The sequence below is a fragment of the Chanos chanos genome, chromosome 9 (assembly GCF_902362185.1).
Source record: "Chanos chanos chromosome 9, fChaCha1.1, whole genome shotgun sequence".
NCBI classification, from domain to species: domain Eukaryota; kingdom Metazoa; phylum Chordata; class Actinopteri; order Gonorynchiformes; family Chanidae; genus Chanos; species Chanos chanos.
This window is the reverse complement of record NC_044503.1, coordinates 15780957-15807778: the sequence shown is the minus strand read 5'-3', so window position 1 is coordinate 15807778 and position 26822 is coordinate 15780957. Positions and strand designations below refer to the sequence as shown.

The following is a 26822-nucleotide window of genomic DNA, read 5'->3' as shown; positions in this document are numbered from 1 at the left end:
ATATGCTATTAATTAAAGAAAAAACAGATGAACTGAATTTTTTTTGTGTGCAGCCATTAAGAGGAAGAATAAAGCCATCTTTTTTTGCATCTTGGTGGAGCGTGATGTGGTTACACAATATCGTTGCCAGATTAAAATGACTTCCTCCTCTGTTAAAGTGTACTGATGAATTTGCAGAACATCTGTGCTTTAAATGACGTGTATGTGTATACCCATGAGATACTCTCACTTCTTGGAAAATTTGCATGTAATGTAAAGAGGTTGTGTTATCAGTGGAGTCTTTTGGCTTGGCCAGAAGAACACATTTACTAGAGATCTTACTTGGAGCTTTTCCATCACTTTCATGGGTAGGGCAATTTTTATTTATTAATTAATTTGTTATGTATTTAATTATGTATTAATCTATTTTGATACGAACAGAGGTCATTTGTGATGAGTTAATGGTGTAGATTGGTAGTATTTTCTAATGATGTTCTGCCTCTAACTTTCTGCTATGGCCCTTTTATTGTTTATTATTATTACTGGAGACTTAGTGGTAATCTTAAAGTCCTATTGAAAAACTTAAAAAAAAAAACATTGCACATAGTATGGGTTCTCAGTCCACACAATTGTCTATGTTTTCTTCTCTCTAATAATATTACTGTGAAAAATATGGAGGAACTGGTTTTCTAAAAATAATATATTTTTATGAAACTTCTTAAAATAATTTTAATTTATTGTAACCAGTTTAAAAGAGTAAAGTTTTTTTCACTTTATTTAACTAGGTATTGTTTTTAAAAGAAGTTTGAAAAATAAAATGAAAACATTATTGTATAGTAATCCATAATCAATGACCTGCAAAGGTTATGTCTCAGTATATCCAAGATCTGTTTGAATAATATTACACAACACCATACAGGCTCCAGAAATGTGTATTCTACATGTAGACTTACTTTTTTTTTTTTTTTTTACTTTTTTAAGTGCAGCAGAATATGATACAGGTATAGATTTTGTTAAGTATTCTGATAATTGCAAAATTTGGATTATAATCAAGTTGGAGGAGTTATAGTTCATTAATGTACAGCACTAAAGTTACATAGAAAATATGGAAAATAAAAACAAAATCAAAGTAAAACCTGTGAACTATGACTTTGAACCAAAATTTTCATCTAAATGGATCGCAGATCAGCAGAATTGAGCATTAACTTCAGTAATTCCATTTCTGTACTCTTTTCCTTTAATCATCTGAGTTCACACTTGTGTAAATCTCACCCAGGTCATGTTCATTCTTGGAATCATCGTCTTCTTAATATGCTACCAGGCACCCTTGGTCAACACTGCAAATCCCAAATTCTTCCCATGTGATGATAAAATCACCTGGCATGGTGACTTTTCTGTAGACTGCCAGCAAAGAAACCTCACAAGGGTTCCTCGGATCAAATCTCTCTCTGTTGTATCACTGAACCTAGATGGAAATCGGATTCGTCAGATCAAGCATGATGACTTCACAGGCATACCGAACCTACAGTCACTTAGTCTGAGCTGGAACTGTCTGCCAGATCGACTTAAGTCACTGCACACACCATCATGCAATCTGACAATAGATCCGAACGCTTTCGTCAGCCTCAAGAACCTCAGCTCACTCCTGTTAGCAGGAAATAGCTTAACTTCCATCCCTCTTCTACCAGAACACCTTAGGATCCTGGGACTGGAATATAACCACCTCTTTTACATTGACCAACCTCTAGGTACGCCATTCCTCAAACAGCTACTACTTGCAAAAAACTGCTACTATGCCAACCCCTGCAACCAGGCCTTCTTCATTAGCCCACGGGTGTTTCAGGACCTGCCAGAGCTTCAGAACCTCACCCTTGGTTTCAGCAACGTGACATATATTCCCACAAACCTCCCCCGTTCCCTGGAAAGCCTGGACTTACAAGAGAACAACATCACAGAAATCACAGAGGACTCCTTTGCAAACCTTACCCGGCTTTACTACCTCGACCTGGCGTGGAACTGCCAACGATGCGACCATGCTGCTCAGCCATGCTTCCCATGCCCCAACGACACAGCTCTCCAACTGCATCCACGTGCCTTTCATGGCCAGGCTGAATCACTAACTACCCTCAGCCTCCGAGGTAACTCCCTCCGCTCTATTACCCATGGACTCTTTGCCCCACTAAAAAAGCTTCAGACTCTTGACCTCTCAGACAACCTTCTTGCCTATCCCATTCAAAATGGCACCTTTTTCCAGGAGTTACCAAAGGTCCAATCACTGAACCTTCGTTATAACTATGAGCCGCTTAAAAGCTTTTCTGAACTAGTCCTGTCACCTTCCATTGGCAAAATGACTTCATTAAGGTACCTATTTCTGAGTGGGTTTTTCTTTCATCAGCTAACCAACCGGAGTATTGAGCATCTTATCCGCTTGCCAGGGCTTGAGTACCTGGAGTTGCGCATGAACTTCATCAATTCTTGCAACATGAGTGCCCTCAACCAGTTAAAAGCTCTGAAAAAGGTGGTGCTGTCCCAGAATATGATTAGCTTTAATCCATGCAGCTCAGCCAAACATACTGAATGGCAGTCAAACCCCCTGATACAAGTTAATAGAGAGAATGATCAGACCCGTAATCTTGTAGACTCCGACAATGAAAGACTACAATCTGGACAGGAGATCGGCGGAGAGGATGCATGTCCCCTGGGTTATTCCATGAAGTTTTTTCAAGCACAGCTCTGCAAGAAAAAGATATTTTTTGATCTATCCCAGAATAACATCCCACTCTTAAATGCAAGTGTCTTTAGAGGTATAGAAAAAGCTGAGTGCTTAGACCTGTCCTACAACTATATGAGTCAAACCTTAAATGGCCAGCAATTTTCTCCCCTTAGCAACCTGTCATACCTTAACCTGGCATATAACCGCATTGACCTGTATTTTGAGGAGGCCTTCCAGGAGTTAGCACCCACTCTGAAAGCTCTGGATCTCAGCAATAATGAATTCCATTTCCTTATGCGGGGAATGGGTCACAACTTCACATTCCTGAAAAAACTGACCTCGCTGGAAGCACTAAGTCTTTCAAACAACAACATTGGCATTCGGATATCCAAAAATCTGACAAGTGCTTCCCTTAAATATTTATTTTTCTCCGGGAATCGTCTGGACATCATGTGGGACTCAAGGGGTGATCAATATTTACACTTCTTCCAGAATTTAACTAACCTTACACATCTGGACATATCCCAGAACCAGCTCATATCATTTTCCCCAGAGGCATTTATCAACCTTCCTCCAAGTCTACGTGTGCTCAGAGTTGATTCCAACCTGCTAAATTACTTCCCGTGGAGAAACATCTCAGTTCTAGGTAAACTCTGCTATCTGAACCTCAGCGGAAACCATCTTTCAGACTTACCCGACATTGCCATTCAATTTGGACCCAATCTCACGAGCTTGGACCTGAGCCATAACCGTATCAATGCAATTCCAGAGGCCTTCTTCAGCCAGGCAACAGCCCTTAAGAACCTTATGCTAAACAATAACCAGCTCATGACTCTTGAGTTCTTAAGCTTTCCTCCTGCAGTACGAGGTGTCACTGACATCTGCCACAGATTACCTTGCAAACTGACATTGCATGTGAACCCTTTCACTTGCAGCTGCTCCAGTTCCTGGTTTGCCGAATTTCTGCGAAAGACCCCTGTTAATGTCCCACACCTGACCACAGATGTCCGATGTGAGTTCCCAGAATCACAGCGTGGGGTAAATGTCTTGTCTATAGACCCACGTTCCTGCCAGGAGATATTTGGCAGTGTGGCCTTCCTATCTACGCTCCTTTTGATTATTTTAGTGACTTCTCTCCCACTTATGAGACACCTTTATGGCTGGGACCTGTGGTACTGCATCCAGATACTTTGGGCAGGACACAAGGGCTACACCCCGCTTAATGGTAACAGCAAGGAAGATGGCCAGTTTGATGCATTTGTGGTATTTGACACAAAGAACCAGGCAGTTAGGGATTGGATCTACAATGAAATGATCATCAACCTAGAAACCAGTGGGAGGAGGAGGTTCAGGCTATGCTTGGAGGAGCGAGACTGGGTACCAGGCGTTTCGTGCATTGAGAACCTTCACAATGCAGTTTACAACAGCAAGAAAACCGTATTTATACTCACTAATCCAAATGGGTACGCTCGGGTAAGTGGGGTGGTCCGGCAATCATTTCTCCTTGTACAGCAGAGGTTGCTGGATGAGAAGGTAGATGTGGCAGTTCTTGTTTTGTTGGATCCTCTGTTTCCCAAGCTAAAATATCTCCAGATGAGAAAGAGGCTGTGTAAGAAGTCAGTTGTGTCCTGGTCCAGGAACCCACGGGCCCAGCCGCTGTTCTGGAATCACTTACGCATGTCTCTGGCTTCAGACAACAAACAATTCTATGACAAAAACATCATGGAGAGCTTTCTATCACATGACTTATTGTGAGTCAGGGAACGAATCCAGAAGATACAAACCCATAGGAAGGAGGAAACAAATGTGTTCTATCCCAATCCCATCATTTCTGTACTGATGAAAGATATGCCCATAGTCTAGATGTCAACTTTTAGTATTAATTTAGTATTAATTTTTGTACTCTTCTTTACTCTGTGCTTTATCCTTTGTCTTTAACAAGAGAAACTTCTCTCTGAAAAAAAACAACTTAGTAAAATCGTCATTTGAGTAAATAATCATTTAAACATTTAAACAGGGCTGCTGCTGGCCATTTGGGTGCCCTAAGTGTAATTGCTTTGTGGTGCTGTGCCCCTGTCACCCCCAAAAGACAAAAAAAAAACTTCTTTAAACTGAAGAAAATATTTTTTCATTATCAGTGTTACAATTATGAAAACCAGAACTATACAGTAACAGCATATATTACACTATAGAACTAATTCTAGAACAAGTAAAAAAAAAAAAACCCACACACAAATATGTGAAAGTGCAATCTTCTACAACAATACAGACAGAAGAATTGTATTTTTGTTGTCAATGTTTAATATTAAAATAAATAGATGAATAAATATAAATAAATACTAGTAAGACAAACAGAACTGTACAATTAGTCACACATAACAGAAGAAAAGTCACAAGTTCGTGGGTTTGAGAAATAAGTCTTGCGGTTTTCTATTGGCTGTCAGGTTTGGAATGAAAATCCCAGTTTACAGCTAACGTGTGTCACAGGCTAATTACAAAACCATTTGAACACAAAAAAAACATGGATAGTCAAAATGCCTCTCTGGTTATTACTCCATCAGAATAAACAAAAAGATATTTACATTGTGTGCCCGTTGTCAGGTTTGGAATGAAAATCCCCTCACATGCTATAGCAAATGTATTTCAGAGACAAATCATAAAACACTCTGCACACAAATCTAAGTGGATAATACAAATATTTCTCTGATTGCTTTTCCATTAAATTTCATAAAAAGATACTTACATTATGTGTTAATGAATAGAGTACAAAAGCAGACTTAATTGCTGTTTTTTGTAGATTTGACAATATGAGCCAGGGATTTGCTTTTGGTTGTTTGGTTGCCGATGACAGCCTCAAATAAGCTTTTACATGTATTTGGCAGACTTCTGACCTGTGCATTTTTCATGTGACTAGTGTAGTTAATGTTTTGGTGCCTGCTCCGGCACTTGGTGCCCTACGCACAGTGTATGAAGCATGAATATGTAGCAGCAGCCCTGCATTTAAACATTACACATTTAAAAATTAGACATTTAAACATTAGGCATTTAAACATTACACATTTAAAAATTAGACATTTAAACATTAGGCATTTGAACATTAGACATTTAAACAGTACACATTTAAACATTACACATTTAAACATTAGGCATTTGAACATTAGATATTTAAACATTCAACTTTTAAACATTAGACATTTAAACATTACACATTTAAAAATTAGACATTTAAACATTAGGCATTTGAACATTAGACATTTAAACATTCAACTTTTAAACATTAGACATTTAAACATTACACATTTGAACATTAGACATTTAAAGCTTACGTTAAATGGTGAACAAGATTTTGCCAACAAAACCAACAATTAGATCAAACTTGTTGCTGTTTTAGTACCTTTTCTATACAGAAAAAATGTTCAATATTGTTTTTTTTGTTGTTGCTGTTGTTGTTTTTTTGTAAAATTGAATATAATGGTAAATGGAAAACCCATGTCAGAGAATGGACTTTTTCTGATTGCTGCATTTTGATTTCTGATACTGCATTTCAAGCCTCTCCATGATAGAGATAGAGATATGGAAACATGACTGAAAGGGAGAAAAAGGATGGCACTTGAGCATTTGGTCATTTAGCCAGTAAATTTAGTCCTAAGCCTTATAAGATGCAAGTCCACTTTTTCAGTGGGGTCATTCAAAGTTGACTGTGATTATAACAAGTTACTGAAAACAGTAAACAGTCATAACACACTAATCTGTCTTCATTTAGCACCCTGTTACCTTTTCTGGCCTGTTTTTTTTTTCTTTTCTAAAACTGGTTAACAAGCCTCATATTTTCAGTGGCACTGATGAAAACCACCAACTGTTCTGATGTCTACAATGGGGCAGTTTAATGTATTTTACAGTAAGTTACTATTTGTCCATGCAAGTCATGTCATTTATTACATTTTAGATTTTTTTAGATTACATTTTAGACTTTTTGTACACTGGTATGGCCATTGTGATGAAATGCAATGTGATGTGCTTAGCAGGTGTGAAAACATTAGTAGTAGTAACCTTTTCTTAAATGTTTTTAGTAATGAAAATTGTCTCAATATTTAAAATGAAACTTCATCTAAAGATGTAGATTTTTTTGTTTATATGACATAATTTGTACATCATATTAAAAAGAATTCACGAGAGTACATCTGTTTTGATTCATTTATGTTTGATTGAAAATACTTACTCATTTTTATATTCGTGGCCAAAGGACTGGCCAACTTGTGCTAAATAGTCACACAGTCATATACACAGCCTCTACAGGCAAGATTAACTTTCCATAGCTAGATTCTAAAAGGAGAGAAGTGAAAGCATATAGCCGTTGTGCATTTATTTTCTATTCCTTTTGTGGTCCCACTCAAAAGTAACATAAATATTGAAGCTACGTTTTAATGTCATGTGATATGGAATGTAATCCTACAATGACAACATTTAGAGTATCCTCTTTACAATTTGTGTCATAGTAGAATACTCACAACCACACAAAATGTTAAAATCATGCCAAGTCATAACAAGTCTACTGATGACAGACACAGCAAAACTCAGAAAAACATCACAGTGAAAGTCTATGCATTTTACAGGATGTTACTATTTTCTCCCTTTTTTTCCTTTGTACTAGCGAAACTAAAAGAGAAGAGTCAAACTCTTCAGCTCTCACATAAGAAAGTACATCAAATTTAGTTACTGTTATAGTAAATCTTGATTTGACTGTTTAATTTGTTTATGTAAGTAAAATACCTGCTTACATTTAATTATTGGGTGTGGTGGAGACCTGAGCCCCTCCCTGGCTAACGTTCCATGTGGGTCCTATGCTGGCTCCAAGCTCTGGCTCTGAACTGTTGGCTACAGATCATAGTAAAATTATTCAATATACCCTGCAATTAAAATGGAAGGATAGAAAACCCAGTGAACTAATTTTTTCTATCACAGATGTTTGTTGTTGTTGTTGTTTTTGTTTTTGTTTTTTTGTAATCACAGAAAACTTGAAGTTGCTAGATACTATATATAATGATAAATGCCATGAAAATGTTTAAGTTGTGGTTTAAATATGACATTCTGCTTAGGGGTAAATTTAAATATAAAACTTTGTTTCTGAGCTTAATTCTTTAAACATTTCCAAAGTCTGATTTTCTAAACACCAGCAAAGCATGTATTTTGTTAATAAGCTGTAGTAATGTCTGGATAAGGTAAATGATGGGGTCACTTGCAATCATGATGCTCCACTGTTAGCCTGAGGAAACAGTAGCATAAAACCAGGTTAATAATAAAAACTCTTTATTTCCCTTCCTGGGTGCATTCTAATTCCACATGTTTAACTGAAACAAAAATGAAAAAAAAATGAGTATGGTGAATTGTTGATGAATTAGGGAAGAAAGAGAATTAAAAAAAATAGATTTAATAAGCAAACCAAGGAGAGATAGAGATAGAGATAGATGTGTTTGGAGAGGGTAGAAAACAGAGGGACCTCAGTGAGAAACCACAGGAGAGAGGGTATCATGGCTGTACTGCATACGGGTGGGCTGTCATTCTGTCCCATCACTCTCCCTCTCCCCCTGCCTCAAAGAACATCACACATTCACTTATACATACACAATGTTTCCAGCACACACACACACACACACACACACAGCTAACATACACGTTCACTCGCACAGACTGACATTCACACGTCTCTATCTGTGGATACATGCCCACAAACAGACACTCATCACCCAGGCGAGAAAGGAGATCTTGCCGATTAGCGCCAGATGGGTGAACTTGACAAGACAAGATGGGGACCAGAAAAGAAATGATATCTTACACTGAGCTCAGAAAGAGATGTGTCCTTTCATTGTACATCTCTGTGTGTGTGTGTGCGTGTCTGAGAGAGAGAGAGAGAGAGAGAGAGAGAGAGAGATGGCAAGAGTATGCATTCATGTGCATGTATATTTATGTGTAGTGACCGTGTGTAAGATCAGGCATGTGTGTGTGCGTGTGTGTATGTATAACCGAAGGGGCGTGTCAGTGTGTGGGGGGAAAGCCTGTCTAAAGGCAGTGAAGAGCTGTATCTCTTTCTGTCATGTGGCAATTTAAGGGTTATTTATACTTCCTCAGTACACCATCTGCCCCTGAGTGTTTTACTATTGAAATGAGCCATGTTTCAGAAGACTGACTTACTCCCAGTTTCCTGAAGGATAAAATTAAAACATAAAAAATTCTCCACGCAGCATATTGACTGATTCAGTGGTTTAAGGCAGATCGTTCCATAGTCATTGTTATACAACACTCCTTGCTGATTGGAGTTTTCCACTGTGAGATATGCAGGTCTTATTTTCCTGAGATACTGCACTCACTGGGTCATGTCTTTAAAAGGGGAAGCTCTCCCATTTTAACATATGGGTTCACTAAAACCTTCACCTCTGTGTTTGTCGGTACCTCAGACATTTCTTTCAATCATTCATTCATTGATTCATTTATTGATTCATTTATTCATTTTCCAAGCCGCTTATTTTAATTAGGGTCGTGGGGTCCTCGAGCCTGTCCCAGCGCTCATTAGGCGAAAGGTGGAGAAACACCCTAGACAGGTCGCTAGTCCATCGCAGGGCAGACACACAGACAAACACATTCAGGCACACATACACACTTAGGGGAAATTTTAGAATATCCAATTCACCTGACATATATGTCTCTGGACTGTGGGAGGAAACCGGAGCTCCCGGCGGAAACCCACTCAGACATGGGGAGAACATGCAAACTCCACACAGAAAGGACCCTAGCTGACAAGCTGGGAATCAAACCCAGGAGGCGACAGTGCTAACCACTGCACCACCATGCCGCCCTTCTTTCGATCAGACATTTGGAATTCTCTCTCTGTCTCTCTCTCTCTTTTGTATTGTACGCTTAGAACATTTTAAAAAAAAAAACACTGATGGTTTGTGGCATTAATAGTTTTGACAGCGTTGACAGTTAAAATTATTCCTATTTATTTGCTAGCGCAAAGTTAACTGAGTGACGCTTAATTTTGTCGATTCTGTTCTCCTCCATTCTCACAGCAGGAGGGATGAAGCAGAGACTTTTACTCTTGGTTTTGAAGACAAGATATGACATTATTTGTGCTAAGTCAGCCAACAGAAGCCGTGATTAGATATAAATATTGAAAATCCAAAATAAATGGGGGAGATATGGGTAAATACCACTCTACTGAAATATCATATTAGATAATGTTGACAGTTTAATTAATAAGATGCATTTGTCATAGGAGGTTCGTATGTGGAGAAAGGAGGACTCCCTTCTTTAGAAGTGAAGAAAAGTTTCACCTGTTATCTATAGAGTGATAAGTAAACAATGCTGGACAGAAACAGATGTACAGACAATTAAACTGCTCAGTAAATGACTCAAAATATCCACAGCTGAGGTCAGGAATTCTCACAAACTACTGGTGGACAATGACCAAATCAACCTGTTCAAACAAATGCAATCTAGTTTAAACTGTACCCACAGTAGAGTTTGTACCATAACGAAACCCCTATAGTTCCTCTTTTTGTGTGATCCATGTCCTGCGCCAGTTCTACCTAAACACAAACACCTTGTTCTTTGCTTTGGGGGCTAGTTTCACTCTGTGTTTCATGTCTGAGATTCTGGTCAGTCTCTCTTCCTGTAAATCAAGAGTCAATATAACCCCAACTTCTACTGAACTAAGACCTCATCTGGGGAACTTCTCTCAAGCTCACTCTTTTGCCCCATCTTCTCTCTTTTTGATAACTCAAACTGTGACAAGTTATGCAACAACAGAGAGGCCAGAGCACTCGTGCCTTTCTATTGGACACATCTCATTTCCTCCTCCCCTGCTGTTTGTTAATCTCTCATTTCTCTTTTTCAGTTTTGTTTTCTCATTTTACACTCCACCTCTCTCTCTTTTTTTTTTGGCAGCCATCTGTGCTGTGAAGATGTCTGATTGAGGTGTCTGTGTGTGTGTGTGTGGGTGGGTGTGTGTGTGTGGGAGGGGTGGGTTGTGGCATACTTTCATTCTTATAACCAGGGATCTCCAAATAAGTGTCTCAATACTCCTTTTTCACTTCTGTTTCAGATAGAAGCACGCAATGGGTGAGCTTGAAATAGCCCCCTCCCCCTTGCCAGCCAAAATTCTGTGGGCCAGAACATTTCTGGTTTTGATTCATCCATGAAGCTGCCCCTCAGGACTCGCCTGTGTGCTCCACACCAGACAAACTTACAAAAAGCATAAAGGATGACTCCAGTTTAACAAGGACACCATAATCTAAAGAGGAAAAACACTCTGGTAACAAATCAGTAAAACAAAATGCTACAGCCCTTCAGTCACACTTTTAGACTCAGTCTGAGTTCTCCCTCCTGATAAGAGCCCCCCCAGACAGAATTATTTAACAGTAATAGCTTGTGAGGAATTGGGCTTTCCCTCCAACTGTGTTTTTTCCCCCCACCAAGGTAGTTTAACAGAATAGTCATTTATTACTTGCAGCTATTGTTTTTAGAAGGCAGCGCACCATTTGCAGCAATATGTCTGTGTGTATATATATTTTTGTATATATATATATATATATATATATATATATATATATATATTTTTTTTTTTTTTTTTCCTCTTCTTCTTCGTTCTTTTTTTTCTGTTGAGTGAAATACGACTTTGAAGTAATCCCAGAGGAGTATAGGATGTGTCTGCTGATGTTGCAGCTGACTATTCCCACTGTATTTGTCCACAGTCAGGGAGCTTTACGTTAATTGAAAATTGAATATCTTGGCAGGAGTGGCGTCGCGCAATGAACGGTTTGGCAGAAAGTGGCCGCTGAGAAATTTTAATCCTGAAGAGTGAAGATCTTTCGAATCTCTGAATCACATTGAACTCAATGACCATTGCTCAGTTTCTTCATTGAATCTGCCCAGACAGAATGTTGGCTGTCTTAGGAGTTGGAACTAATTACTATTATGGGAAAAGACTAACGGTGAGTGTGGAATGCTGTTAATGTATGAACGATTCTCTATGACATAGCCATAATATTTGTAACACTTGCTATGAGCTCATATCATGAATTAATTTTCATCCTCACAATCATGTCAACATGTTAACAGGAACGTCTTTTCACTGAAACTGTGCGAAAAGTTCTTCATGCATATGGAGTAAACACCGCATTATGATCTAATTCATTAATATAATAGCAACCAACTCATGCTGTTCAGTAGGCTTACCCCATTCAGGCATACAGAGAGTTTACCATATGAAACGTCATGACTGTTTATAGGTCCCTCATGTGTATACCTTCAATCTGAAAATGATTGAAATGATCTGCTGCCTGCCATAAGATTGATAACAAAGCTGGCTTCTGTGAATTTACTCATTGGTCTGTGTTTACTAGAGTGATTATGTATTCATAAAGGACAAAGCTGTTTAAACACTGATGAAGTTATATATGAAGCACATAAAACCATATTTGTTTCTGTAGCTTATCATCAGGTCCACATTCTCTACAGCCAACACATGTCTCATTTCTGGATACTCAACTCAAGTTGTTGTAAAGATGAAAGACAACCATCTTAAATTGAAATTCTAGATATCTAGTCCATCTTAATTCACGTTACACTTTTAGAAAACATTTGATCTTAGTCAGTACTGACACTTGATATCCATCACAGAACAATGTTTTATCTTTTACTTTCTCATTTGGTACTTTCTGTGCCTATTTGAAGGTACTTGTCCCAGGGAATCTAACACTCTCTAATCTTAAGGAGAGGAAAGGTTTAAAATCCAGAGAGGGGCAATTTTTTTTCCAGATTCACCACCAGCAGTGACGCAGATGCTGTTGTCAATGGAAACTTGTCTCTGACACACACACACACACACACGCACACAGACACACACACACGCACACACACACACACACACACAAACACACATACAGCGGAAGGGGGGGGGTAATGCTAGACTGTTTTATAATTAAGCTGTGAACAGATGCTATCATCTGGGATCACCTCTGATAATATGCTGATTCTTAAACTGTCACTTCATACTGCACGCCACACACACACACACACACACACACACACAAACCTATCTGCAGTAGCTGTCTCTTGCTCCAGTGAATGCATACACAGACACACAGACACACAGAGAGAGAGAGAGAGAGAGAGAGAGGGAGAGAGAGAGAGAGAGAAAATTCTTGGGAACTGTCCAGTGCTGAACTGAAGTAACGTGACAGAAGAGAGGCTTATTGAGACTGTATTGTTTTTGTAATATGTAAGGTTGTTCTCAATGCAAGCCTTTGCTCAGGGGCCACCTATAGCTAACATAAACAGCTGACCACAGTTTCAAGCAAATCAATTACTCTACTCGGTCAAATTAATGCTGAAGTGTCTCTAAATCGAAGCCAACAAATCCACTCTCCATTCTTAGCCTTACCCTATTAACTCATTCTTTATAGAAGGACAAGGCACAGTGACCCTTCCATGGTGCTCTAAAGTGAAATCAATGGGAATGGCCATTTGTGATGACCTGTCAGACAATACCTTTGAACACTGGAATAATCTGACGTGGGCTGGCATTCAACACACAGATACATATATGCCTTTACTATATTACTTTAGAGACCAATACAATTATATCCCTTTGTTAAATCCTATTTAAATCTCTTATTGTATGCTCCTGTTGTAGATGCGTAAAGTTTCAGATGATTTTGGTACTTTTTTAACCTTTGCGTGTTTATGTTTTAAGGACAGCATTAATACCACTAGAATGAACCGGGGAGGCTAAATTTTTACACAAACCTGATGCCAAATGTCTGAGAAACACATTTTATGAACTATCAGTCAATATTATTCTGCAGTTTTGTGAGTGTGTGGGAAATCGTGAAATTTTGTGAAATTATCATTTTAAATAGGCTAACTCTCAGCGCCATCATAAAACTTAAAATTCATAAAAATGTGCCCAGTCACCTTACCGCTTAGAAACTGTTTGTTGGCCCGGTGTCAAACGGCTCATTAGAGCGTTCCTCATTCAGACCTTTCTTTTTTTACTACCTTCATTACCGTAAGTGAAGTCAGAGGCAGAGCACTCTGACGCTAATGAGGCGTCATTTTCAATAGGCTATTCACCGACAAGTCATCCACTTGACATCTTTCAAAGCGGGACAACGTCCTCAGTTTCCCGTGCTTGTACCAAGGCCCCGCCTCCATTCTATAGCCTACTGTACTTTGTGTAGTAACCAGTTGTGCCTCATCACCTGCTCTTTAGTAGTACTTAGCAGCAGTTGGTCTGTTCTAAGACTGAACAAATGCAGACATGGTTAACAGCATGGGGACTTTAAAAAGGTCTTATATTGTCGTTAATCATGAAAATTCTTATTCAGAATTTCTTTGTAAAAGTATGGTCACTTTATTGCGGTAAACAGACAGAACCGACCTGAAGCATAAAAAGGCAATGTAATTCAGCATGACTGGAAAATCGAATTCAAAGTTCAAGTTCATTGTGCACCCCCCTCTCATTCTGCACCATTACGCGACTTCCATTTACTGTGTCCACTTTAAATACAGTATTTTCTGCCATAACAGACTTGCATCTGAAGCATAATATATACTTCATGAACTTGCGCTTTCTGGACGTGATTTGTGTCTCTTTCAGACCGCCCCTTTAATGTTCAGCTGTGCCCGGTAGCTTCGCTGACCGATTGAGTGGGAGATGACGGTACGCGTTCCCGATGCCGATAGACACGCGCGGCCTCGCAAGTGCTAGTGTTGAGCGAGGACTCGGGGCAAGCGGGGGCCCGCGACTGATGAGGAGGACCGATCGCAGTTTATCGGGTGAGTGAGTACCGCTTTCGTTTACGTGCGCCCCGTGATTACAAAACGATGAGCGAACTGCATGGATATTCTTTCTATCCCGCGAAATGGTTTCTTCTATTCCATTCGGGCTTTACTGCCCTATGCAAATACGTTTCGCGATGCATATCAGAAATAATCCGTACGCCCAGGGTCGCGGGGTTGTCCGGTGGTCTGGCATATGGGGGTAGATGAGCTGCTTACACGGGACTTGATGTTCGCACGCGACACATGTCACACACGGTAGACTATCATGACCTCACTTATTTAAAAAAAAAAAAAAAAGGTGGGGAAACTGTTGCATCGTCATGGGTGTGGAAATATGATGCAGCAATCCAACAGCAAACATGATCTTTTCTCAAATTCATGATGTTGAGAAGTGAACTCATAAATATTTAGGTTGCGTTTCACTTACTGGGTGTGACAGGTACATTTTAGCATTTGTTTGCTTGTTTGTTTGCAACTCAAACTTTTCCCGTCTAGTGTATTTTTATTTCGATTTTGATATGATATGGTGAACCGTTGTTCATGTCATGTTTTTGAATTTGTTCCAAAAGTGACAGTTTACAGATTGTACCCTTCGCAAGACAGGCTGTCTAAGATAAATCACATTAAGAGAAAACGTCCTCAGTTATACGTAACATGTTTGAAGTTGCGGTAGCCTCGATTCACAAAATTCACTATATGTGGTGTTAATTGTTTCGACCCACATTTAGCCTCGATACTTCTGCGTGCGTGGCTAGCACGCTAGCGGTCAGTCAGGTAAAACTGAGCAGTACAAAACCGAACTCAAAGCATAGTTGGCCCATGTTCAAAGTAGAAACCTGAGCAGCGACATACATTTTCACAGCAATTACTGCGAAATTTATCTAAGGACAACGTTGTATCGCTCTCCGACAGAGCAGCCTACAAGAATTGTTCCGCCGTCAAACAAGTCCTGTTTAAAGGGATTGACAGCCCTAGTGATTGACAATTGGTTTATCCTCTCAGCCGAACGCGATTCTGCTTAAGTGACACCAACATCCAATCGCTTTAACTAAGAGGAGGGATTTCAGACATTTATCCGTCTGGTGCCCTTTTTTGCCAGCCGCCTAAGACTGACGGACAGAGAGTATATGCAAGAACACTGCTTAACAGTGTAGTTTTCCACGTCGTTTTGTACCGTTTCAAATCGAGTGCGTGATCTGTCAGTTCAGTTAGTGTCGCCACACTGCATTCCTAAAGTACTGAAACCTGGACAGAATTAATTTAAACACCACTTACCCCGATTCCTCTCACTTTGTTTCAAAGCAGCTGCACTAGTCTGTAATTTTAATGTATCCTTTTCTTAATGGACCCACGTCCTTTTCCCTTTGGACAGAGCATATACAGTGCTGACACAAAGACTGTAGAGCTTTTATGGTTTAAACACATTTATAGATGATATTTGGGAGCAAAAGCCATTCTGAGCCAATTCACCTTATTGTGTTCGTGAATGTGTGGTGCTGTATTACATAAACACATGCGCGCGCGCACACACACACACACACACACACACACACACATACCCAATGGGTTGCTGAATGTATTCTTCTCTCTCTCTCTCTCTCTCTCTCTCTCACACACACACACTCTCTCTCTCTCTCTCTCTCTCTCTCTCTCACACACACACACACACAGACACTCGCATGCACACACAAATTATGTTGTCTCCAACAGACGACTAAATTTGGATTTTCCTCTTCTGTCTCCATTTACTGGTACTCTCTCTCTCTCTCTCTCTCTCTCTCTCACTCACACACACACTCTCACATACTGGGTTAGTAAACTGGTTGGACATTATACTGTACCTTATGCTAGCCTGTGTACCTTGTGAATGTAAAAGTGCTCCATGTGCAGGCACTGGGCCATCAGCAGCAGACCACAGGATTCCACGAGGGACGTGCTGCGTATTAGCTGCAGCTATCTCAATCCAAGGCAAATACCACAGCGTCTGTCTGCCAACACTTATTTTTTCCCCACTCACACTCAGTCAGAGTATACAAGTAGCTCTGACATTTGCTTTTTTGTTCAGAGTCTCATTATATTATATTGTACCCCCCCCCCCACCCCTCATCTGTTTCCTCATTTATCCATTTTTCATTTTTTCTCCCTCTCTTCTCTCCCCTCGTTTCCTCCAGATATATTAAAGATGCTGCATAAAGTGGCTGGAGGGCTCAGAGCAATAAGCCATGTTCAGCTAAGCCAAAGTCCTGCGTAGACATAGACAGTACACCACAGCCTTCGATAAGGTTCATCTGAGCCGCAGAGCTCCTCTTCTCATCTCCGCGAAACTGGAGGAAACAAGGCACTTGTACTGGATTCTGACCTGTTAGGTTTTAAAGCACAGGAGGAACTTCAGAGGGGCCAGGCATGTGAGATGGTCACTGAGAGCATTAACTTTAAGATGAGCTAAAGACGGTTCAACTTTGAGCTTAAGAATAGAAAACATATCAGGCTTAGGAATGAAGTAGTCAGAAGTTGCCCATGGCACTAGTTTTTTAGAGGAAAATAAGAGAGAGAGAGAGAGAGAGAGAGGCAGAAGGAAGTTACAGGAAAACTGAATCTTCAAGTCATGTCATACAAAACCCAGAGAATCTTCAACCACTGAAGTCCTCACAAAAGTACATCAAGAGTCAAAGAAAAAAAAGAGAGAATGTATGGAAGTGCGCGTTCAGTCAGCCATGCGGAGGGCAGCCCTGCCAGGTCGCCACGGTTACCACGCTCCCCTCGCCTTGGCCACCGGCGTGTGAGTGGCAGCAGTGGAGGAGGGGCAGGGGGAAAGACTCTCTCCATGGAGAACATTCAGTCTCTAAACGCCGCCTACGCTACCTCGGGTCCCGTCTACGTAAGTGACCATGAAGCCCTGGCCTCCAGCGCCTACCCAAAAGGCACCATGACTTTGGGTCGGGCTACCAGCCGGGCCTCCTATGGGGGCAGGGCAACAGCCATGGGCAGCAGCCCCAACATCAGCACCTCCACTGGGCATGTGCATCCAGACCTTCTGGGGTATGGAGATCATGGAGGTTCAGCCATGCACTTACACTCCCTCCATCACCAAGCGACTTCCTCCAGCTCGCTGCTGAGACAGGCGATTAGGGGCAGTGGAGGTGGAGGAGAGGGTGGCATGCTGGACTTTCAGGGCCAGCTGAGGGAGCTCCAGAAGGAGAACGAGCTGCTCCGGAGGGAACTGGATGTGAAGGACAACAAGCTGAGCTCCTCAGTCAGCAGTATTAAGACGTTCTGGAGCCCAGAGCTAAAGAAGGAAAGAGGGATGAGGAAAGAGGAGGCGGCACGAACGTCTGTGCTTAAGGAACAGATGAGGGTCACGCATGATGAAAATCAGGTAACCGTTTTGACACACACACAGACACACACACACACACCTCTTTATACATTACCCAACATGGCACTTTGCTGAGCTATTCCCAGGTCCCCACACATAAATACATGCATGCGCAATGTTGCATGCTCTCCCTCCCTCTCTCTCTCTCTCTCTCTCTCTCTCTCTCTCACACACACACACACACACACACCACACAATGAAAGCTGTGAAGTGTCATTTCTGTCCTGATGTTCATCTCGTTTTGTCAGACACACACAGCTATTTAATCCCCATTCTCCTTGTGTCGTAGCAGGTTTATTTTCATGGCCTTTGTTGCTTGCTGACTGTCTTTGTGAGCTAGTAGTGATAACCTTTAGGAAAATCTCTGCAGAACTACCTGAATGGCCCAGCACATTCTGTCTTTTTCCCCCCTCAAATATCTGGTAAAATCTACTGGAAAGACAGAACACACACACAACACACACACACACACACACACACACGCACACGCGCACACACACACACACACACACACACACACACACACACACACGCACAATGCCACTTCTGCTCGACACTGATCTGGTGTCCTCTGTCTCTCTGAATCAATACTGTGATGTCATCTTCTTTTGATTGACAGGCTGTCATTCAAACCAATCAACAAACATTAATAATACAGACTAGCTATCCAGCTGAATTTGTAGTGTTGAATAGACAGCTGTTTTGACTGGACTGAATTGAGATTAATTGAATTGAATTCTCTGGAGTAGCCAAAAAACAAGAAACAAACAAACTGACAAGCAACTTGAAATGTGAGCTTTAACGGAGTTAATGCTAATTTATAGATGGATTATTTAATCTAATAATATCCATATGTGGTGGAAATATTGTCAGACATCAAGTTGTCGGACATGTTGTCAGAAAGATGTTATTTGTTAGCTGTTAATTGTCTTCCCAACTTCTGTTTCAAAGATTAATTAGACTCACATCATGACTCAGATGATTTTGTTACTTAAGCGCTTTAGAGACAATGTAGAGAAGAATGAGGAAAGGAAAGGATAAAAACGGAATTCTGCTGCAAGGCCGCCCTGTTCCTCGCAAAAAAAAAAAGGAAAAAAGAAAAAAGACATAGGTGCCAAGCTTTTGGCTCTCCATGTTGCCATGGAGATATGTCTGGCAAGTGTGCACTGCCTGATATGGTCCCCTGGTACTTTACTGGCACCCTTTTTAAAAACAACTTTGAACCATAATTGGTGCATAATGTGTAAATGAGTCATTGGCGTTTTGAAAAAGGATAAAAACAAAACCAGTATATTCTTTTTCTGTTTTTACCTCGAGTGTTGAGTATTCAGAGTCAGAGAAACAGATTCAGTTTGTCAGCTTTTAAGATTGTGATGATAGGATAATCATTTGATGCTTATACTCTGGTGGGGGTTTCATGTCTCAACTATTACATTTTGCAAGCTCAAAGCTTGACGTATACCTGGAGAGCAGGTTTATGAATAGAACCCAAGCAGAGAGAGAGAGAGAGAGAGAGAGCTTGCTTGCTGTGTAGTAATCAGTGAGTTTCTATGGTGCTTTGGAATAAATGTGCTTTAAGGGTCTGCCTTACTGAGTTCCAGCACTACCAAATGGTAAATCCATATATGAAAGATCATTTTTAAGGTGAAGATATATTTTATGTAATAAAGCAGACAATCATTCTTCAGAAAGCAAACAAGTAATTATTAAGATAATTGTCATGTTTGACAGATGTAGGAGAATGGACACTTGTTATAAGCAAAATTACAGTTTTTACATGAAAACGTTATTGTGAAAATGAAGTAAATCATGTATAATAAAAACTGTTATGTAGACCAGATACTAGACAGACTAGATAGATATCTAGTTAAAGCCAATAAGATCCAGTGTCAGGATCCACTACAGGGATAAAGAAAAGGAATATTGCAGCTTGTGTAGCAGACACATTGTGTTAGTTATTGGACTTGCAGTTTATTGTAATTCTTCTCTGTCTCCCAGGCTGCCTCTCGCAGAGGGTGTGTGTATGTGTGTGTGTGTGTGTGTGTGTGTGCGTGTGCGCATGTGTGTTTGAGTCCTTTTTCAGGGCTCAGCCCTGTTGAACTAGATGTCATGCTCTTGTAGCTCAAGAGTGTAAATATGTGAGATGTGTATTTAAGAGTGCCCACGCTGAGGGTGATTGGAGGGGACATCGGGAGGAGTTTTAAGAGCTGAGAGAAGAGATGAGCAGATATACTTTAGAATGCTTCAGGACTTTCATAGGATTCATCACTGACTGTCTTATGGACTCAGATGGATTGGACTGACTAGCATGCTTTGAGAGAGAGAGAGAAAGAGAAAGAGAGAGGGGTTGCTGTTTCAAAGTACCTTGTTTTCTTAACTCCTCTTTTCATCTCAAACACAGGGTATATTAGCATATATTAGAGAAAATGTTATTTTCACAAAGACACGGCTTTCATAGTCATAGACATATAACCTCGGATCATGAATGAAACAACATTTTCAGCCTTGTGTTGGAGGCATTTTTTTTATGTTCAGGTGCATTCTGCTGAGCTGTTACTGTTTTACATGGACACACACAAATGTCATTCTGATCATTTCTTGTTGCCAGGTCACAGTAAATCAAAATTTATTTAAAAAAATGTCTCTCTCCTGAGGGGTGTGTGTGTGTGTTTGTGTGTGTGCGCACGTGTGTGTGTGTATACATTTGTGTGGATGTGTTTGTTTACACTCGTGTTTATTTAAGTGTGTTATGTTTGGATGATCCAGGCCCTAAATAATCATCTCATATAGTCTTGCTGTGGAAGCAGACCATGAAGAACTGGCATCCATCAGCATCCAACCATCCTCCCACACCCCATGTCCCACAGGCCGCATCACACAAGCTGTATGTAACGTCTGATGAAAACAAGACACCGTGTAGAGGCCCAGAAAGACACAATGCAGAAGAGTTAGGCAAAAAAGTACGCAAGACACACACTCCCAGACAAAGAACAGAGAGAGAGAGAGAGAGAGAGAGAGGGAGAGAGGGAGAGAGAGAGAGAGAGAGATGGTAGCTCAGCAACTGCTAGAAAGAGAGAAGCAACAGGACAAGGAATGCTCTTCACAACAGCTGTGACAAATCACAGAGAGAGAGAGAGAGAGAGAGGGGGGGGGGGGGCTGGTGGTTTTGTATGGATTGGAAGGAGATTGAAAATTGAGGGTGATGTTCTCAGAATCACAGACAAGATGAGTCAGAGAGAGTAGAGAGGAAGGATTACCTTATATGCTAAAATATGACATGGCCACATATGTATGTGTGCATGTGCATGTGTGTGTGTGTGTGTGTGTGTGTGTGTGTGTGTGTGTGTGCATGCGCGCGCGTGTGCCTGCCTGCATGTGTGTGTGTGTGTGTGTGTGTGTGCATGTGCGCACATGTTAGATTGTATCTAGGTCAACAATATTTGGGCATAAAAACATTTTGTTGACAAGACAAAATTTTATGCCTTTTTTCACAGAGGGATGGATAGCCAATGATTTTACTTTCTGAGTGGTGAAAAGCCCCACCCATACAGGATATGTTAAGGAACAAAATCAAACTTCATCAAAGAGTTGCCAAAGATGAAAGTCTCATAACAGTTGGTCTCTATGCTATAACTGTGTTCACCTTCAAAAACCCTGTTTATTACTCTCACTCCTCAACTAGAGCTTAGCTGTTGATTAGAAGTTGAACAGAAGTTGCTGTGATTCTGATATCATCAGCATTAATTTTCTTATGAGTCTGGAAAGAGAAAGTGTAAGTATAGCTCAAATTGACTTTTTGTGGGCTTTAATGAGGTGTTCTTGTTCTGCCCAGTCCTCTGAGGGCCCTGCAGGTCCGAGCCACTGGTTTGGTGATGTCATGTCCTAGTTCTGTCTCACCAGGATTTCAGGTTTTAAATAAATAAGTAAATGAAAACAGAAAGAAAGACAGAAAATAAAAGAAAAGATAGTAACTGTCAGAAAATTTTAACCCAAAATCTGGAGAAGAGAGTCTGATTTCCTTTTCTTCCCTGGTCCTTTGAGGATTTTAACAGCTCGAAAGAAAAGCGCAGGAAGCATTTTTTTTTCTCTCTTTCTGGTTTTCATTTTTTTTTCTTCCTGTGAGACTCTAGACACTCTGGCTTGTCTGCTCTGACGTGCTCTGTGAGAAAGGTCTTGTACAGCAGCAGAAGACCTGAGTGCGTCAGATGGCCTGAGAAAGCTGTTTTATCTCTTACTGAATAATTAAGTGTGATAAATTCAGTCCAAAGGGAGGCTTGGTGATACATGTAAATTCTTACACTTTTTACAGATGAATCAAAACGATTACTATTCATTTATTTTAAAACCCAACACACTTCTTATGACTGTGCCATACTTACTTTTTTTTTATATTAAAAAACAGCATTGGTAAGATTCACTCAAAGTAAACAGTCACAATTGAGTGATTTACACTTAAGCTTCCTTTTTTTCTTTCTTTTAGTTTTCTGCTGTTTTGAATGTTGTAAATTTCGCAATGGAATAGCATGTCAATTTAGCAACCAATTAGCATCTCAATTTAGCAACACATTAGCATGAAGACCTGAGTGTCTCTTTGTTCCATTATACATGTTGGATATATCTGCACTTCACAGCAATTTGTAGTCATAACAACCTCAAGCCAACAAAAAAAAATCTTAGATCAGGTTACTGAACATGGCCTTTTTCTGAATTGACCAATTGTTACCTCACTGAATGTGTATTATGTCTGCAATTTATACAATAAGAACATCCCTCACTGTTAAGTCACTTAAACGAACAGCTTGTTGATTTCATCAAACTCCACTGATTAAATGCACAAAAGAAGACTGGTGGTATTTTTTTTTTAGGCCAGTTCCTTTTCACAGTGTAGAGTGATGAAACCTGTGTCTGTGAGAGATCTGTACCCATAGATGATTGATGATGCTGTACCTGAAAAGAATGATTAAATGTTGGGACTGTGGAGAAAGTTGATCGGCTCTTTGCTGAGCAGGAGCTTTTCCAGAAGCATCAATCAGGTGTTGTGATTAGTTTTGTCACTGGTGTAGATCTGAGTGCCTTTTCTGCTGTTGAACATATGCATGCATACATACACACACATGCACATATACACGCAAAGACACAAATGGATCTAAACACCACCACTAGCTTCGCTGTTTCATGTTTCATTAAAGTGTTCTCTTGTTGCCATTGTGGTGGAGTTGAGAGAGAGAGAGAGAGAGAGAGAGAGGGGGAGAGAGAGAGAGGAAGAGAGAGACAGAATATCATTTGTCTTGTAGCTAATATTATAAATTGATGGAAGACATTGTCAAGGAAACTTTTCTTGAATGTGATTGGTTTTCACTGGTCCAAGTAATTCATCTTTTCGGTCTTAAGAGTGCAAGGGCACAAAGGACAGGAGTATTTGATATAATTTGAACAGGTCTGACCTCTTGAATTGGGCGGAGTCTGAGGAGACTGATTAAGTAGACGAGGCCGAAACAGATGTGACCAAATGCAGCGTAGGTAATTACCCAGAATTCTTTGATCCCTCCTCTTCCTCCTCCTCCTCTTCTTCTGTCCTCCTTCAGCTGTTCTCTGTCTATTATGGAAACGGCAGTAATTACCCACAAGTTTAAGTGGACTTGAGAGACTCTCTCTGCCCCCCCCCCCCACCTCATCTCTCTCTGTCTCTCTGTCTTTCTCTCCTCCTGTCATTCTCTGTATTTTCAGTACGAGTCCTCTTCCATTCACTCGCTCTGATGGCTTTCTCCTTCTCATCAGTCTATTTTCTCTCTTTGTTGTCAGTTTGCTTTGTTGCCATTCACAACTTTTATGTCTGGTGTGACAGTCTCCCACCCTCTATCTTTTTTCTCTCTCCTTCCTCCTGATTTCCCCTGCTCTGTGGTACGGGATCTCTTCCTCTGCTTCTTCCTTAAACGTACTTTTTTCTTTCATCCACACACTTTATTTATACATCTGTCTTCCTCCTTAGAGGTCTCCCCTTTTATCTTTTCTTCCTCCCTTTCTCTCTCTCTCTCTCTCTCTCTCTCTCTTTCTCTCTCACTCACTCACCACACTACCTTTACTGATATAACGCCATGGTTGTGAAGAACTCATTGTATCCTGCTTTCCCCAACGGTCAATCTGCTCCCCTCACAGCATGAGCTCTTCCTATTCTCTCCCCCCCCCCCCCTGCTTTTTGCTCTTTTGCTCCTCTCCTCCTCCTGTGATGGAGAGAAGATGGCCTTGACACTCGTAGAGAGGGCTCTTGGGACACTAAGGACTCTATAGTCCACAGCCTGTTGATTCTTTTCAGGGAGAAACGGGCACATGCGCTTTCTGACTGCTCTCAGATTCTGTGTCTCTCATGATTCAGAGAGTCACTTAATGTGTTCATGCTTTTTAAGTTCAAGTTCAAGTTCAAGTTTTATTTGTTTTATTTCTATTTGAATAAGAGAGAATAAGAGAGACAAAGGTAGATGTCACTCTTTTTTGTTATTAGTCTATGATAGTGTGGTTGGATTGTGATATGAATATGCTCTTAAAGGACAGGAGCAAAGGCTAAACTTAAAGACAATAGAATACAGGGAAAATTTGTATTTAGATTTTTTTTTAAATATGCATTGCAAAACTGATTCCAATATGCATTAGGTCTGAGAATGGATAGTACTCTACAGTCGGAAAATAAAAGAAAGCAAAGACAACAATGTGCTGTGATTTCAGGCTGGATGGGATCATGCAGTCTCTACTCAGACACGTAAACAGAGAGATATACAAATTATCCACAACTTGCACTTTCTTTTTTGGCATGGAGAAAAGAGCCACTCTTTGCTTTGTGATGCTGCTTGACTTATAGATAAGTGTTGAGTCATGCATTGAAAGGGCTTTTGATCATTTAAATTCTCAGATTGAAATTGTGTATGATGTCATATTTATTGATTTCATACTTTGAGGATATTGATAAGAGCAGTTGAGAAAATGAAAGAAGAACAAGAAGGAGAAGAATATAAGTAGAAAAAGTGGATGAGGGAGAGAGAAAGAGAGAGTGTGAGAGTGAGAGAGAGAGAAGGGGAGAGTGAGAGAGAGAGAGAGAGAGAGAGAGAGAGGGGGGGGGGAGTGAGAGAGAGAGAAGGGGAGAGTGAGAGAGAGAGAGAGAGAGAGAGAGGGGGAGAGTCAGAGAGAGAGTAGAATGTGCTAGAAAAAAAAAATTCAGTACTTTGTATGCACTACACAGTAAAATACAATATACTCATGCAAGGACATTAGCGAGTGCATGCGTGCGCGTACACAGAACCCGAGTGAGAGAGGAGAGTTGGCGAAATGGATTTGAGCTGTGTTATTCTGAGGGCTAAAGTACTGTGGCATGCTGAACAATCCTCCCACGCTTGACTCTTTAACCGTACTCCAGAGCTGAATTCATTATCTGGTCAAAACGTGAAAGCTGGGGGAAAATTACACGCTTTCACATCTTACACATCCTGCACAGGGTTCAGGCAATGTGTCTGTGAGAGTTACTGAGCTAATGTTAATGTAGCGAGAGAGATAGAGAGAGAGAGAGAGAGTGTAAAAGAGAGAGTGAGGGAGAGAGAATGATAGAGAGAGGGAGTTAGTGGTGTTTTTGTTTTGATGTGCCTGTTAAAATTGCCTAAGGGTCATAGATTGAGGAGTGTTCTGTTGTTGTACACCTGTTAAACTCTGACATTATATATTGGTAGACATGATTTGAATGAATATTTAACAGAGAATAAGCTGTACATGAGTGACAGTGAAACATGGCATTGACTTGTTTTGAAGATGATATAGAAGTCCTGACAGGTGGCTTTAATGGCAGTTTAGTGAAGTGTAATGTTAGTGCCACCTACTGGACACAAGATATACTACATTGCCTTGATTGCGAGCATAGTCACTCTAAACCAAGCCTGCTCTCACTGTTCCTTCCAGTTGCTATAAATACCCTCAGATTCTCTCTGTTTGTGTTCCCACTTGTAAAGAATTGAATTTTTTCATAGTTAGATGTTCTAACTCACTTTTACTTACAACTCTCTGCTCTAAATAATTGTGACTTCATCCCAATGTTTTAGAGAAAGTGAGGGAGAGCTTTGGTCTTGCAGGCACTTTTTATATTGGCAGAGGGTCTGAAAAATGTACCACGGCAAAAATAAACCTTGGTACTCACACACTTTGCAGAGTTGGTCAGTTTGATATTTCTGTTCATTTATGCTCACACACTCGATAAAATGTTTCAACTTCAGTTTGACTTCAATAACAGTCACTTCACGCATTTAATTCTCTAAATACTACATCCAAATCTTCATTAGACAGTAAAACATTGAGGTCAAAACACTATAGTCTATTGCTTTATTAGCAATAAAATATGTTTGGACGAGAGCACTATTTGTACAGTCATACTCACAGTAGGCAAGAGTAAAACAGCTGGAGGTGTGTAACACAGCTGGCTTTGGAAGTGTGTAGCAGAAAACACTCCTTGAGAGGATGTGTCATTCCAGAATAAATTACAGTGACTTTGTCTGTTTTTTTTCGTTGCTAAATTGTCCCCAAGTTTGGCTGCAGTGTGTGTGTGTGTGTGTGTGTGTGTGTGTGTGTGTGGATATTACAAGATACTGATAGAGAAATACCCTTTCTCCTGTCCCATTTCTTTTTTGCTGACAGTCTTTTGCTCTGAATACTCACAGCCACTCGTAGTGAATTCCCAGTAGGTTTCTGAGATGTTGGATACACACCAGTAATCCTGCTTTACTTTGAATCATGTCTACCACATTGAGTTTGTGGACTGTTGGCTTGGTGACTTGCAACATTTTTGGATAGATGGATGGAAGGAGGGAAAGAAGGATGGATAGATTGAGGAAGGGGTAGAATAACTCACAAATGTGTGGTTGTACAGAGACACCTGAGTTG

At 40.4% G+C, this 26822-nt stretch overlaps 2 protein-coding genes across 2 annotated transcripts in view; both read left to right on the top strand.

The window, feature by feature from the left end:
• Positions 1-1258: 1258 nt before the first annotated feature.
• On the top strand, positions 1259-4447 carry tlr9 (toll-like receptor 9). Its single transcript, XM_030783903.1, has one exon. The coding sequence runs from the start codon at positions 1259-1261 to the stop codon at positions 4445-4447; it is 3189 nt and encodes a 1062-aa protein (XP_030639763.1).
• A 12772-nt stretch (positions 4448-17219) lies between these two features.
• LOC115820826 (ERC protein 2) overlaps positions 17220-26822 on the top strand; it is a 151751-nt gene continuing 142148 nt past the window's right edge. Inside the window, exon 1 of the mRNA XM_030784513.1 lies at positions 17220-17909. Within this exon, the coding sequence (XP_030640373.1) occupies positions 17220-17909 (690 nt within the window). The remainder of the gene's footprint in view (positions 17910-26822) is intronic.